This window comes from Muntiacus reevesi, chromosome 3 (assembly GCF_963930625.1).
Source record: "Muntiacus reevesi chromosome 3, mMunRee1.1, whole genome shotgun sequence".
NCBI lineage: Eukaryota > Metazoa > Chordata > Mammalia > Artiodactyla > Cervidae > Muntiacus > Muntiacus reevesi.
In genome coordinates this window covers 165860289-165875763 of record NC_089251.1, presented here as the reverse complement: position 1 = coordinate 165875763, position 15475 = coordinate 165860289, and the positions used below count along the sequence as shown (strand labels likewise).

Below are 15475 nucleotides of genomic sequence, written 5' to 3'. Positions count from 1 at the left end.
CAGCAACAACAGCATACTTAATATTTTGCTTTCCTGCCTTATTTGATAAATAAGGTGAACAGCTTTTTTTTTTTTTTCCTTTCTTTCTTCATAAGGGGTAACCCATGCTTAGCATTCCATGTAAGCTTGAATAAGCATGGTGGCTTAGTGGTCTTATCCAGCATCCAGCAAACTTACCAAGTTATACTAATTAAGAATGTTGTTTTAATACCTTTATATGTGTGTGGTTTTGTGTGTTTGTTTGTACATGTCTTTATATATATATCTTATATATAAAAATTAGTCTGTTAAACTGGATGTGCTTTTTGTTATTTTAAATAAAGTTTGCCCTACCTTTGTCATTTTTTTTTTTTTTTTATTCCTCTACCACAGGATAGCTACAGCTCTCAGGGTATTTCTCAGCCCCCAACCCCCGGCAACCTGCCAGTCCCTTCCCCAATGTCCCCCAGCTCTGCTAGCATCTCCTCATTTCATGGAGATGAAAGTGATAGCATTAGCAGCCCAGGCTGGCCAAAGACTCCATCAAGCCCTGTAAGTGGCTCTGGTTTTTTGTTTTTTGGTTGGTTTTTTTTTTGTTTTGTTTTTTTGGTTTTTGGGGGTTTTTTTGATAATTAATTCTACTTTAATGCTTGCTTATTAATTTGTTTTATAAGACTTTTTCTTCATAATTTATCCATGAAAGGCTTTTCTTCGTAATTATACTAGTAACAAAATGAATAAAATTTGTATGCATCATAACGTAAGTTGATTTCTGATAATGAAACCACTGATATAAAGAAGCATCTCTAAGAAGTATGTGATTGTGCTACTGGGCCCAAACTCCTTCACACAGTGACTTTGTTTAAATGTCTAACCCATTGTGCGCTTCTGGAAGATCTTTAAAATGAGTTAACTGTCCATTTACATGGTAACTAATAGCAGCCATGGAGTAAATGATAAGTTTGGCCTTTGGACTAAATCTTTCAAGGGCTATTGTGTCTAAAACATCTTATGTCAAAACTACCTATATCTTGAAAATATAAATACTACACTCTGGGCACAGTTCAGCATGTTATAGCCCTACTTTGTTTCAATTTATTTGTCAGAAAATAACAAAATTTGTAGAAATGTTAGCGTATGTGAATATTTGGAATGCTACTCATAGATTAATGTGTGCCTACATTAGAATCATTTGAGATAGAAAAATTACATCCTGTGCAAGCATGCTGAGAATCTTAAAATTGTTGATTTTATATATTTTTAAAAAGTGGAAATGTATAATAAGGGAATTTTTTTTTTTTTGCCTTAGTATTCTTCTGTCTGTAGAGCTAGGCTTTTATTTTCCTACTAAAGAAATTAATTCTGTGCCATTAAAGAAGAAGAAGAATGGCACTGTAGTAACCTTTATTTTACATTCATATAAGGAATCAAAAGATCTTTAAAAAAAAAAAAAACTGAACATGCAATTACTTGCCAAGAAGGCTTAATTAATACGCTAATTTTTGTAAGACAATGTATTGAAGAGCACAGCTCAGGAAAAGCAAGTTGGAGGGAAGAAGACTCTAACTGCAGAATCTGGCAATCTAGTCAAAACCCCACAAGGAGGCTGCTATTAATTATCCATTCACTGGTTTAAACAGATAGAGCTGAAGGTTTGAAGATTTGGTAGTTCCAGTAAATGTTTGTAAAATTCATGTGGAGCTCTACTATAACCAGCATTTTCCTTTTCAGGGGAAGAAAGGGCAATATTCACTGTTAGCTCTTCTCTAGACATGTGTTTCGCTTTTTCAACAACCAAGATGAAATGAAAAAATGCTTCTAGTATGGGTTATGCAGAACTAATGAAAGAGAGTGCAGCTTCTTAATTCTGATGTCTTTGTGTTATTTGCTTTGAGTCTCAGAAGGCAGCCAACATGGGGAAGGGGGTTATCCCATATCTATTCTGATTTTTCTTTTCATTAAAGAAAAAACATTTTTGAATCAGTGATATTCTCAAGTCAACAAATAGAATCCCATGTTTAACTTTTCAAAAACATTTGTTTATTGGCTCAGAGGGGAAAATTTCAGGGGTTGAAAATATCTTTAAAACCTTAAGGTAAAATGGACAGGAATTTAGCATTAAGTCTGCTAATGGGAAGAGGGGAGAAATTCAGAGAGGAAGGGATTTCAAGTTGGGTAGGGAACTAATGTTAGAAAATAAGAGATGACTAATAAAACATGAGTGGAGGGAAAAAAAACATTTTTCTTAAAGACTTCTAATAGACCCATACTACATGTTTAAAATTTCCATCTTGCTGATTTCTGGATAATAAAAAATGATTGAGGTATTTATTATATTTTAAGTTTTTGTCACGTTACCTGTATCCAGTAAGTACGTAGGAAACTATTATCAAAACCTACAGTCATACTTCTGGCTTCAGTCATAGAAAAAGAGAACAAGGGAGGATGTGCTTTGAGGTAGTGGAAGGTGTTGGAGGTTGCTTTGTATTGAGAAAACAACTCCACGCTCACATGAAATGCTCATTCAAGAAGGGAACGAAAGGAGATTGTTATGAAGGACCTCAGATTATCTCTGCTGTCAAATCACTGCAGATACATATTGAAGAGTATTTAAGTTCTGAGATGCAACTTTAAATTGTACTTAAAATTGCTCCTCACAGTGTTCCTAATAAAGCTTGTCTAATATCAGACCTGAAGTGAACTAAATAACAAAGATGTTCTATGCTTTGACAGTGTGCTGTGGACCAACAGTTTTGTTACAAAACATTCCACAATAAAAATAAACATTTGCACATACACATGCATATACACATATTACCAGGCATATGGTAAAGACTGCTGAAATGTAAATCTGCCTCAAAGATTTGAGGAAAAGTCTACTTATAGACTTAATTAAGTTATATGCAAGGAAAACTTTTGTGGCACCATAATAATGTCTTGCTGAAATTTTTCAGCAATCTCCATTTCTTTTTCTTTCCTCCATGACAGTGTTTCATGCAGTATGATACGATTTTATACCGTGTCAAAGAAAAATGAGGTGTTTCTAGTGGCTTGGAAACGTTAACTATCTTCCTGCAGGGCTAGTTGTTTTTGTTTTTTGGGTTTTTTTTTTTTTGCCCATTGTTGATGAGTAGAATGTAAATGATATTTGTCCAAAGGTCACATCAAAACTAATGTCTGAGAACAAAAAAAGTCCATGTTGAGCCTAATCCGTGATAAAGTGTATAGTCTTTACTCCCTAGGGCTTTTGTTTTTCTTAATATCGTTTTTCTCTGTTTGGACACCCAGATACTAACTTTGGGAATGGGCTGGTATGTCACCTGGAGATCTTACTTGTCCACAAATCTCTTCTCAGCTTTCAGTCTTATTAGACTGTGTCCATGTTCACTTAGCACCTTGCTCACTGAAAGCCTATTTATAGGCTGTTTTAATCAGCTGTTAATTCTTACTTGGATGGTGCTAGACTTTTCAGACCTTTCTCATTCATTTGAGTTTTCACTCATAGAATAAATACCTACTGAGTACCTTAAGTGTGCTGTCACTGTTGGTGTTTCAAAATCAACATAGGTAGGTCCTGCCCTGTGGAACTTAAGATCTGGTCAGAAGAGTGGAGGGCAGACAGCTAATCCCACGCAGGACACACACCCTGATGCCCTGTGAGGCCAGGTGCCTCTAAGGACAAATAAAACTTGTGATGATTCAGACCAGGGAGCTGGCCTCAAGGGAGGCCTTTTCTAGGACCTGACACATAACTGAGGTTTGACCACTTTGTTTTCATATAGATGCCTTTTCCTACATTACGGCACCATAAAGTGCATTTTTAAAGATCTAAAAACTATGAAAGATAAAACTGTTAAAAGCAATTATCTTCATTAAGGTTTTCTCATTTTATGAGAACAAATTGAAGTATGTAGAAGTTAATTAAACTTAAGCTCATTTAACAAAGAACGGTAAGAAAAGTTAAACTATGGATAGTCAAACTAAGTGAATCATTCCTTTAGCCCCATTTCAGTTTATGAGAATGCAGTCCTTTCATAAATAGGAATAAACTCTGCACAGTCTCATTGCTTGGGTCATGATGAACTGTTCTCCTGGAGCCCTTCCACATTTGGGGTTTAGAGAGGACCAGGCCAGAAATAGCAGTTGGTTCTTATATTCAGGATGTTGATAGAGCACTTAGAGTAACTGTAAACTGAAATGATTGATTTTATATCTCATTTTTAAATTGAATCTCAAATTTTTACCTCTCAATTTTTCACAGATCAAATAAAAGGGGGAGAGTCATGGTGGTGGTGGTTTGTTGTTATGTTAATTGATTTTAGGTGATAGTGCTTTTTTCCTCTGATTCTTATTTCAGATTTTTATTTTTTTACAAGATTGGGTCCATTTTTTCAATGTGCCTCCCAATAAAAACAAAAAATTTTTCAGCACTAGGACTTACAAATAACTTAAAACTACCTCATTAATGATGACAAAGCTTCTGAAATGTTCCCAGGATGAGAATGTGGTATAAGAAGTGTTAGAACAGTTTCTTTCCCTAGTCAGAGACTCCTTGGATATAAGAATATGATAAAATGTACAGACTTATTTGGATATGGAATATGTTCCATATTCTGGTATATACATGAATTTATAAGACATATAGGAATACGTATATACAGTTTAAGTTCTTATCTAAAGTAACTGTTAGGTGACTTGTTCTTTAGCTTCATCAATACACAGTATTTTTTTTTAATCCTGCCACTCTACTTTTTTTATTTACATCAGCTATATCACCCATTTTTATATGTTTTATGTAAACATTTTATATTTCAATAATTCTAAAGCTGAAGGCTTAAAATTTTAGCAAAAATAGCTTGGGAGATTACATGTTAATTGGAAGGACCTCTGCCACCCATCAGCTTAATTAGTTTCATTCTCAAACATCCTTTCTCAGGCCCTAGTTTTATTGGGAATCACTTTGCTAAACAAGGTAGCATCAAACTTTAAAGAGAGTTATGTTATTTAACTCACCATCCCCATTTCAGGTCACATGCTTAAAATTACGTTGAGCTAAATATAACGAAAAAGTTAAAAAAAACTTCATCTAACATAATACTATACATTGCAAATGATAACCTAGTAAATAAACATGATTAAATGAACTATATTATTATTCCAAGGAAATATTTGAGAATTGACAAGCGATTTTGCACAAGAATCCCAGAGTGCAGATATTACGAGTACACAAATATTGTTACAAATACAGAGACATAAAAGAAAGGGAGAATATACAGTTGGGCTGTTTAAGACAAAAAGTATTACCTTCCCAGATCACATGATCCAGAGGGTGAGCTTCAGGTGTGCAGAAACAGCCACTTCTGACCTTTTAGTATCAAATATATAATTAGAAAAATGAAAGACCAAGAATTAAAACATCAGTGTAAGTCAAATGGGCACATAAAAGTAAACATTCGTAAATAAGCTGGGAGTATGAAATAGCACATGTGTTTGTGATGAACACATGGTTGCTTAAGAAATCTATTAAAATAGCACCTTACCTTGACAGAAAAGTTCAAGAAATCTTAAGTCAGGAAAGCGGATCATTCTGAGAGAATGCTAGTAACTGGCCATTAATTTAGAAGGCTCTCCAATGTAAAGTGCACACACCGCTGGGTCCGATGACACATGACCTACCTTATATTTTTCAACACACATCATGTATATGCTCTACCTCCATATGATTTAGTTTTAATAAAACTATACATTGGTCATTCATATTTTGACAAGGAAATGTAGGCATCTACATATGAGGAGGGGGGCTCTATAATATTACAGTTGAAACTTTAAACTCATTGTGGCCATTCAATGAACTTGCACCCTTTTTCCTAAAAAAAAAAAAAAAAATGACATGAGGGGTCATTGGAGTCTTGCCTTCTGGGATTCAATGCTCATATTGATAAAGTAAAAAAGAGTTTTGTTTTGTTCTGTTTTTGTTTTTCAAATATATAAAAGGGGGAGTTTGGGCCCTTTATTTAAAATCAAAGTAAATTCTTAATTAAGAAAATGTATACTTTGTGCCTGAACTAGTAGCCTTCATTCCTTATTGTTGTGTGATAGCAGTAGTTTTTAAATTTCTTCTCTTCTCGCATTTGGTAGCTCATTACCTTTTTTTCTCACCTCCTTCCCTTTGCCTCTGCCGCTTACGCCCCATCTCCAAATGCTGCTCTGGGCTCTAGAAGTCCAGCTCATCCACCACCACTGGGGAAAAGATCACAAAGGTGTATGAGCTAGGGAATGAGCCCGAGAGGAAGCTGTGGGTGGACCGCTACCTCACCTTCATGGAGGAGAGGGGCTCCCCAGTCTCAAGTCTGCCTGCGGTGGGCAAGAAGCCCTTGGACCTGTTCAGGCTCTATGTCTGCGTCAAAGAGATCGGAGGTTTGGCACAGGTGAGAACAGCTGAATGAGGAGATGCTATGGATGAGCTTTGAATATGCAAACTTGATTTTTTTTTTTTTCTCACAAAGAAAAAGCTAAGCCTCTGGGAAGGTCACCTTTACTGGATCCATGTTCATGTGTGGCAGGTGGGGGGCGGGGCGTGCACTGGGGTCAGGGACCCCTATCTGCCACCCACTCGCAGAGTGACCTCAGTAGGTCATTTATTTGGACTCAATCCCTAACTGTAAAATGAGACATTTGAGCTAGGTTTTGCTTTAGGATCCTCCCCTAACAGCTCTAGAATTCTGTGGAGTCTGTGTTAGAATTTCATGGTAAACAGAAATGTTTTACAAATGACTAAATTGTTTGGATCAGATATAAATCAAATTCGCTGTTTCTCTCTATCCAAAGCAAGTTAACAAGAAAACTAAGTCACCCTTCTACAGCCATGTCCGCTGTACCTGGGTGACAGGAGGGGCAGTGCTGTCCTTTCCCACGGCTGGGGGCACCCAGGTGCAGAATGCCCGGAGGCACTCCCTTTGGGGTTGTGCAGATGTCTCCCCTGCACTTGCCCCCTTCATTCTGTACCCTACCCTAGGGGCCACATTCTCCTTTCCCTCATCTCAGCCCTGTTTTTAGCACTGGGGTGGGTTTGTGTGTCCATATCCTGAAGTAGAATGGAGAAAAGGGCCCTCAGGGGTGAGTGCCTGCCGCATCCTGGGCACCGTCCTTTTTCTTGTCACTTCTCTCTCAACACCCATGAAATGCAGAGTCGTCAGCCTTGAAGAGATGTAACAGATTGAAGTACAGTCGCCCCCTGGGGTCCACGGAGCACTGGTTCCAGGATCCCCACAAATACTGAAACCCTGTGAGCTCTCCTCTTTTTTTCTGGAACCTACACACCACCTCCCGTATACTTCAGATCATCTCTTGGTTACTTATAATACTCAGTACAGTGTAATGCAATGTAAACAGTTGCTGGTGCAAGTTCAAGTTTTGCTTTTTGGAACTTTCTTTTGGGCGAGGGATGAGGGAGCTTTTTTTTTTTCCCCTCAATACTTTGAATTCACAATTGGTTGGATTCACAAATGCAGAACCAGGGAACAGGGAAGGCTGACTGTACAATAATGTTGTGGTCGAGGGATTCTCAGGGTAGGTGGTGGGGCCAGGTTTGTTTGATTGCAAAACACATGCCCTTTATCTGCCCTTGGTTCTCAGACCTAGCTGTTCATTAGCAGCACCTGGGAGCATTTAAAACCTGTCAGTTCCTGGGCTCCCTCCCAGACCAGTGAAAGGAGCTGCTCTGGGCCTCAGGTGGTCCAGGCCTTACTATCCAAAGGCAGGTCTACTGATGCACAGGTATCGCTGAGGACCCACCCTGGTCTCCGGGCCACACAGCTCTGGGGGTGTGCAGGAGAGGCTTTTGTTCTCAGCCCTCCCTGAGGAGCCTCCTCCCACCCGAGACTGAGGCTTCCAAGTAAAGCAATTAGAGCTTGACTCCAGACGGCGTAATCAGATGGGGTCACAGGATGCAGACCAGGTGTGACCAGGTGTGAGTGGTGGCCAGCAAAGGGTTTCACCCAGCTCACAGAAGCAAGGAACCGTCAGGACACCTCACTCAGCCAGGTGGATTCCCAGGTTGGGTCTGTGAGCAAGATGCTGCTGGCTTAGCTGATGAAGTTGCTTAAATGTAGTAGTGATTCCCAGCGGTGAGGCCTTGGCCTCATTGTCACTCACACCCCATCAGATGTGATTGGAACAGGTGCTGCAGCCCCAGAGAGATCAGCGAAGAGCCTTGCTATTCAGGGTGTCCCAGGCAGTGCTCTGCTTACTGTTTCACAAGTAGTCACAGGCCTGCCCATCGCAGCCTGGCATTCAGTACCAAAAATGGCACTGAGCATTCCCGAGAGTATTCTCCGGTTTCTCAGGCACCATTTAGTACTAAGTAAATGGACATAAAGAGCTTTGTGAGGAAGTTTGAATCCAAAAATTGAACATTTCATTCAAACTCACTGTCCCTTTAACCCATGCTGCTTAACACAGGGTACATCTAAAAGCAAAATATTCCCCAGGTATTTGCAGGCCTTCATGTCTCCTTCGAGTGTCAGCCTCATGTGATCTGTTCCCATCGGGAATCAAAATGTTAAACCAATTCCTCAAATCTTATATAACGTATGAGGATTCCCTTCCTTTCTTCTCTTCTCTTTTTGCAGTTGTATTCCCTCCAGCCTGAGTGTAAGTGGGAACACTGCATGGTCCTTTGTGCCCCTTCCCAAGCCCACTGGTGCTGCCATGTCCGCTAGCTGGTGGCTCATAGCTCAGACAGGGTTGATGACTTCTGCTGGACCTTTAGGTTGGGCTCGTTTGGTTGGGGCCTTCTTCACCCAATCCTACAAGCCTCACGTGAAAGGCTGGGCATGAACAGAAATTACAGGCTCATCTTTCTGGGAGCTTGTGGCTGTTGGAAGGAGACATTGTTTTTCTTATTAAGGCTCAAATACTTAAAATTGCAAAATAATTCTGTTATTGCTTTTTAGATTAGTTTTTAGACACCCTTTTTTAAAAAAATTAGAGTGAGATGGGGGCGAGGTAGAGCGCCTTTGCTCAGAGATAAATCGCCAGCTCCGAGCAGTACCCCGCTCTGGCAGACTCTGAGGCATTAGAAGATGCACTGGGCAGAAGAATCTCCATGAGCAATGCTTTTTATGTAGCTATCAGCAGGTTCCTTAATGGTTTTATAACTGTAAATGCTGTCTGTGCACTACTGAGTGGGAGTAATGAGCACTAGTTAAAAGAGGAAAATGAAAAAAAAAAGTAAACCAAGATATTAAGTGCTCTTTTTTTGTTTCCTGGCTTTAAACAAGCCACTTTGCTGCAAACCAGTAATGCTGCCTTTTTTTTTTTTTTTTTTTTTTTTTGGCTAGGTTAATAAAAACAAGAAGTGGCGTGAGCTGGCAACCAACCTAAATGTTGGCACTTCGAGCAGTGCAGCGAGCTCCCTGAAAAAGCAGTATATTCAGTACCTGTTTGCCTTTGAGTGCAAGATCGAGCGGGGGGAGGAGCCCCCGCCGGAAGTCTTCAGCACGGGCGACAGCAAGAAGCAGCCCAAGCTCCAGCCGCCATCTCCTGGTAAGTGGGGGCGCTGCAGCCGGGGCCCCTCCCGGGCTCTGAGACGGCCACTCAGCAGAGCAGACAGGACACACTGGGGCCTGAGAGAGAGGAGGGACATCCTGTCTTCTCTTGTTCGTTTAACTGGACCCCGTTAGCAGTGCCTAAGGGAGGGAAGAATGAACTGGGGATACTGTGTTTCTGCTCTGCATTTTGAAGGTGCCGATCTTTTGCTTTACCTTTTCTAGTCAAAGTAGACTTCAGGTTCTGAGTTATATACTTTAATTCCTTATACAGTTATTTTAAAATATCCCACCTAACTATCAAAATGTCTCCCCATTAACCTGTGCTCATACCGGAAATGCCACCCTGCAGATTTAACAACCAGCTTCCACCAGCTCTGCCTCTGTCGGAGATACTCAGATTTGTACACAGCAAAATGAAATTTGGACTTCATATTTAATGTTCCCTGCCAAGCACGTTTTTGCTTGTAGGGAATTCAGCGAACTTTCATGGTAAAGGTCTGTATAGCCCTGTTTCTGCGAAAGTGGAGTCCAAATTAGTTTTGAGCTAGAGGTCAGGAATCTAAGCAAATACTGCTTGGGAATAATGGCAATTCACTTGAATTCGCAGAAGCAAAGTCATACAAATGGTACCTGCCTTCTCTGCTGTCTCTCCACTCAGCTGTTGGACACCCTGCCATCCTTTTGGCTCTCCTGCTGGCTTCTGTTCTACTGTTAGCATTTCAGATTTGAAATTACTGAATCACTGTATTCTGATAAATCCAGTATTGAAGATGAGAAGAGGTTTGCATCATCCTTAGTTCTGGGTGACCTCACTCAAGTTAAGTTTGATCATTCTGTGGTCTGCTTCTGGCCATGTCCAAGCCCTGTGCTGGTCACACTCGCTCACACTGTCCTGCGTATGAGGTGGGGCTGATTGCACCTGCCACGGCCCCCAACACAGGCTTGTTATGCAGTCAAATGACCATAGCCAGTATTTCTTGAGCACTTATAGTGTGCCAGGGCTTTCCCATTTAATCTTCATATGAGCTCTATAATACAGACACTGTTCTAAAACCCCTGAGAAAACCAAGGCACATAAAATCTCAGCGAACTGGCCCATTGTTGCTAGTGAGGGGGAGAACCAGGCTTTGAGCCAGACATCTGGCTCTAGCATTGGAGAGCCAGGTGTACCTACGACACTTGTGCTTAAAGCAGCGCTGTGATAGGTAAACTGTTTACACACAGAAAGTGGTACCTGTGAGCAAAGAAAGGAGTTGTTTCTCTTTTAGTTACTTCATCTAGCTGATATCTGGAGGGCAATGCTAATATCTAAGGCCACTAATCAAGAGATCTCAAATAAATACTCTTAAGGCCCAGGGTACACGTGTAATGAGCACACCTCAATATAGATCTGTAGGTTCTAAATACAAGTAGAGAAGTTCCTCTCTCTCACCCCATCCTTAAAGATCCACAGCCTTTGCCAGTTATGGTGGACTTTAAAAACTGTGAAATCTAATTTCGAAAATCTCACAACATTACATTCAGTTCACAGAGTAAAACAAGCTGCCTCTGAACAGCTCTGAAACTATTTTTCCAAAATAAAAACCCAGTAGGGTGTAGGGACCAAAGTGGCGATGTCTGCAAAGATCTGAAGGTATATTTTATTTGCCAGGAAAGAACTCGTGTCACTGAATGGTCTGTACTTCTGTATGGAGAATAGCTCTCCCAGTGTGCATCAGCTTCGGTACAAGAAACCCTGCTGAGGTACAGACACTTCAGAAAGTGCAGGGCCTGTGCTCTGAACAGTCAGCTCTTTCCTCCTCCCCTCTTTATTTTAAACTACCGTTTTTATGGCAACATTATCGCTTTAACTGCACAAAAGAGCTCGGATTGCAGGCGCACCTCTGATAATACATTCTTCTCAGTGGTCCAAATGGATCCTGAGTCTGTGAAACAGGAAACGGGAGGAAAGCTTCCTGAATTTAGCAGTTCAGCCAATGCACAGCCTGAAGGGCACAGTGCGGGGTGCACAGAGCCAGTCTGCATGGCTCACGTGTTTTGCACACTGCTCAGCAAGAGGACAGAAACACGGACCAGGCAGTGGGCAGTGAGTAACGTCGCCTCTCAACCAAAAGCCAGGCATTTCCTCCAGCATCTGTGAATCAGTGGCCTCTTTGATTCCAGACCTATGATTAAGGAAAATGTTTCTGAAACATTTTTATTGTCAGAGAAGGGAAACAAATTATTCCCAAACCTTTGCCATGTCAGGGCCTCATATACTACAAAAGTTTTTAAACTAATTTTCAGCCAAAATTTGTGTTCTTTAAGTCAGGTTTTTTCCCCATAAGAAGCTACCTGTAGCTTATTCCTTACCGATACATCCAAACAACTAAAAGATTCCTCAGAAACATTCTAGATTCTTTTTTCAAATGTTCATTCTGAACCAACTTAAATCCTAAATGCTAATGACTTAAGGTCATCCCCCTGTTTAAGTTCGGATGTGACACGGCTGATAGGATTTGAAATTCAGTCCTGTCAGCCTCTGAAAGGTGTTGCCCCTTAGCCTTGAAGCCTTCACCCCGATCTTCACTGTCAAATGGCTGTGTGGCTTCTCACCCCAGGGATCCAGGTTGTGTCTTTGGGGTCTAGAGCAAGTCGACCAAAGGAAGGCTCCTGAATGAAACCTGAGCAGGGCCTGAGGGTGTGGTTGCAGCTCTGAGGTGCTGGTGGGGCTGTTGTTATAACCAACTGTAAAAGTTTGTGAAGATCTAATGAACAGCCACAGGGATCCAGGGCCTGGGCTGCCTGTAAGCTAGAGTGGGGTAGGGATAGGGTGGGGAGGGGACCTGGCTGGGAGGAATGGGTGGGGGTGGGGGGAGGAAGCTCCACTTTCAATTAGTAAGTCTGTAACCAAAAACCCATCCATCTTTGCTGGCAGGTGGCTGACTGAATTTCTATTATTAGCTGACAGGTGATGTCACAGAGCCTGTCATGGATCCAACTAGGGAATCCTCAGTGGAAGATAAATGAGAAAGGGCTCGGGTTATAAACAGAGGTGCCCTCTGGGTGACCTCTGGTTGCCGTAGACCTGGGGCGTATCAGCTATGCCTCATCTCCCCACCCTCCTTCCTGCAACCCCAGCCAGAACTAGGGCACCTGGTCCGTGCTGTGTAAATTATCTTCCCAGCTAGGAGTCTGGCCCTTTCTGTCTGAAGTGTGTGAATGTACTTAACCTTCAGTAACCTTTCCATTGTTTACTTTCCAGTATACATTTGTAGCTTCTGGCAAAAGGTAGGGATATCCTAGAGAGCCAGCCTCCTCTGTTAGCAGCTTCCAGAGGTTGCATTCTTTTTTTTTTCCCTGGAAGGAAAGGAAAACACACTGGCGAGAGGGGAGAATGTTTCCTTTTTTTTTTTTTTATTAGCTGTAAATGTGAATACTTGCAAATAAGGGCCGTTCTGAACTCACGGCCTTGTGAGCCCTGTTCCAAGGAAGCTGTGCTGGCTTCTGTAGTCTGCTTCTTGAGTTTAAAAAATCAGTTATTTCCCCTGCCAAGTTCTGTGGGGCAGTCATGTTTGTAGGGTTATCCTTCTATATTTGTAAAAGACTCTACTTGTTTCTTTCATTATATCTACTTTTTAAATATGCATTTTTTGGTAAAACTCTGGAAATGCATATTTGGTATACAAGTATAATAAACTGAATTTGGTAAAATTCTGGTTTGGTTTAGAAGCATGAGTTGGTAAGTTTTTATTTTAAGGTATCTACATCTAAGAAGGTATCTATAGTTAAAGCTAGTCTTCCCTGATTCACTCTCGTCCTAGGCACCCAGGGGAGGTGTTATGGAAAGCACCCTCTGTTGACCAGTCCTCAGTATTCATTCCCAAGTAGGCCCCGACCATGCAGACATGTTGGTTCAGCTGAAGCTCTCTGAGTAGAAGTGATAGACCCCATTTCTTACTCACTAATAGCGCACTCTGTGATCTCCAGGGTTTGTATAACTCAGTTTCCCCTAAAGTAAAGTGTGGTAATTGTACAGTTCGTTAACTGTAGATAATAATGTATGCAAATTATTGTTTATAAGCAACCAGAATCCTATTTGTTGCAGTTAGAATTCTGAAAGTATCATATGTATGTATGTAGGCAGGAATTTTTATCTTTTTCAGTCAATTTGATAAATTCCAACAGTAGGAAACAGCACACAATATTCATTCAATTAATGTTTGTTTAATTAATAAGTGAAGCCAATATCTATCCAACACCTAACATGCTAAGGACTATGATCAATGATAAAGCAAGAGCCCTTAAAATATTATGTTTTTAAGTGGGATTAATTTTTTTCATGAATCCCACATAAGTTTTAAAAAGATCTGTTCAATTCTGGCCTCTGTTATTATAGTGTAATTATAGTTAAAGCCCAATCTTGTTACTCTGATAATGACATTAAATTCTAAACCAATAAGAATTGTGTTGTGTAAATAAAAAGTATGATTTCATAGCTCCAAAAACTACTGTTAATGACAGCATAGACACATCCAGATATGGAAAAATGATACAAACCTCATTATTAATTTGTACCATTTCTTTACAACTTAAACATTTCTCATTGCCTAAGACCTTGATAATTTTTATGTTTTTCTAAAGTAGCACAATAGCCCATCAAATTGATAAAACAAACTTTTTGTCCCATTTTTCCTTATTCTTAGACATTCAGATTACCTTCATTATAAACAACACTAAAATAAGCCTTCTAAAACCTTCTTTATATTAGATGATTTTCCTGGGATAAATACCCAGGAAAGAAAGCATTTACTCAGTCAAAAGGTGTTTACAGCTCATATCTGAAGTGCGTTTCCCAAAGAGTTTAGGGAAAAAAAGCTTTTACTGATTTTCACCATAAACAATGTTAAGAGCAGTTAATTTTACTACATCGTTACCAGCAATAGATATTGTTACTCTTTCTACATGAGATGGTGTCCTGTTTCTCTTTCCCTTTTTAAAAGAATAACTATCAAGGATGAGCTCACTTGATAACCTCTAGTTTTTCCCCTATTTTTTCTTGGTATCACTACTATCAGCTAACTCAGGATCCTTGCAAGGTCCACAGACCCCGCAGTCAACTGGCAGTAATTCGATGGCAGAGGTTCCAGGCGACCTGAAGCCACCTACTCCAGCCTCCACCCCTCATGGACAGGTGACCCCGATGCAAGGTGGAAGGTATGTTAAAAGATCTCTGTGAGCCATACAAAGTTAGATTTGTCTGTCTTTTAGTTTTCTGGAGCAGACTTTAGAGAGAGAGAAAATGGTGTTCTCTAGTGAGTTTTTAAATATTGACTACCCCCAGTTTCAGTCATATAATGTACTCTGGATGGTTTTCCCATGTACACAGATTTCAAGGTTAGCTTACTTTCGGGATCAGCGTTGGCAGGTGACTAATGCTCTGTGGTTAAGCTTTCATGTCTCTCATCTCATCAGAAGCAGCACCGTCAGTGTGCACGACCCATTCTCAGACGCAAGTGAGTCATCGTTCCCCAAACGCAACTCCATGACTCCCAGCACCCCGTACCAGCAGGGCGTGAGCATGCCGGACGTGATGGGCAGGATGCCCTACGAGCCCAACAAGGACCCCTTTGGAGGGATGCGGAAAGGTAAACGCCAAGGGCCCTCTGTGCGGGGTTGGTCCAAAGGGCATTCCTCTGCTGTCCTGTGATTGATTCGCTGCCCCAGCTCCACAGCCTACTAAATTTCTGGCCTTGAGGAAGGTACTTAGCATCTCTATGCCTCGGTTTCTTCATCTGGAAAGTAGGATAATAAGGGGTCATGAAGAGGAGCTGAGTTAATGCACATAAGTACAGGCCTTAGAAGAGTGACTGGTACGTATCGTAAGCAGAGGTGCTCTTGGTGCTGCCCCGAGTTGGGCTGGGCATGGGCTGGGTGCTAAGTTGGTAAACCAGACAGGCCCTTGT

At 40.9% G+C, this 15475-nt stretch overlaps 1 protein-coding gene across 5 annotated transcripts in view; it reads left to right on the top strand.

Annotated features, from left to right (window-relative positions):
- Positions 1–15475, top strand: part of ARID1B (AT-rich interaction domain 1B) — a 409096-nt gene that overhangs the window by 374801 nt on the left and 18820 nt on the right. For 3 of the 5 annotated variants that reach the window (XM_065931063.1, XM_065931064.1, XM_065931066.1), the window contains 5 exons: positions 373–531; positions 6198–6407; positions 9321–9525; positions 14588–14726; positions 14985–15157. In XM_065931063.1, the coding sequence (XP_065787135.1) occupies positions 373–531; positions 6198–6407; positions 9321–9525; positions 14588–14726; positions 14985–15157 (886 nt within the window). The remainder of the gene's footprint in view (positions 1–372; positions 532–6197; positions 6408–9320; positions 9526–14587; positions 14727–14984; positions 15158–15475) is intronic. The other 2 variants (XM_065931065.1, XM_065931067.1) reach the window with 1 other exon arrangement.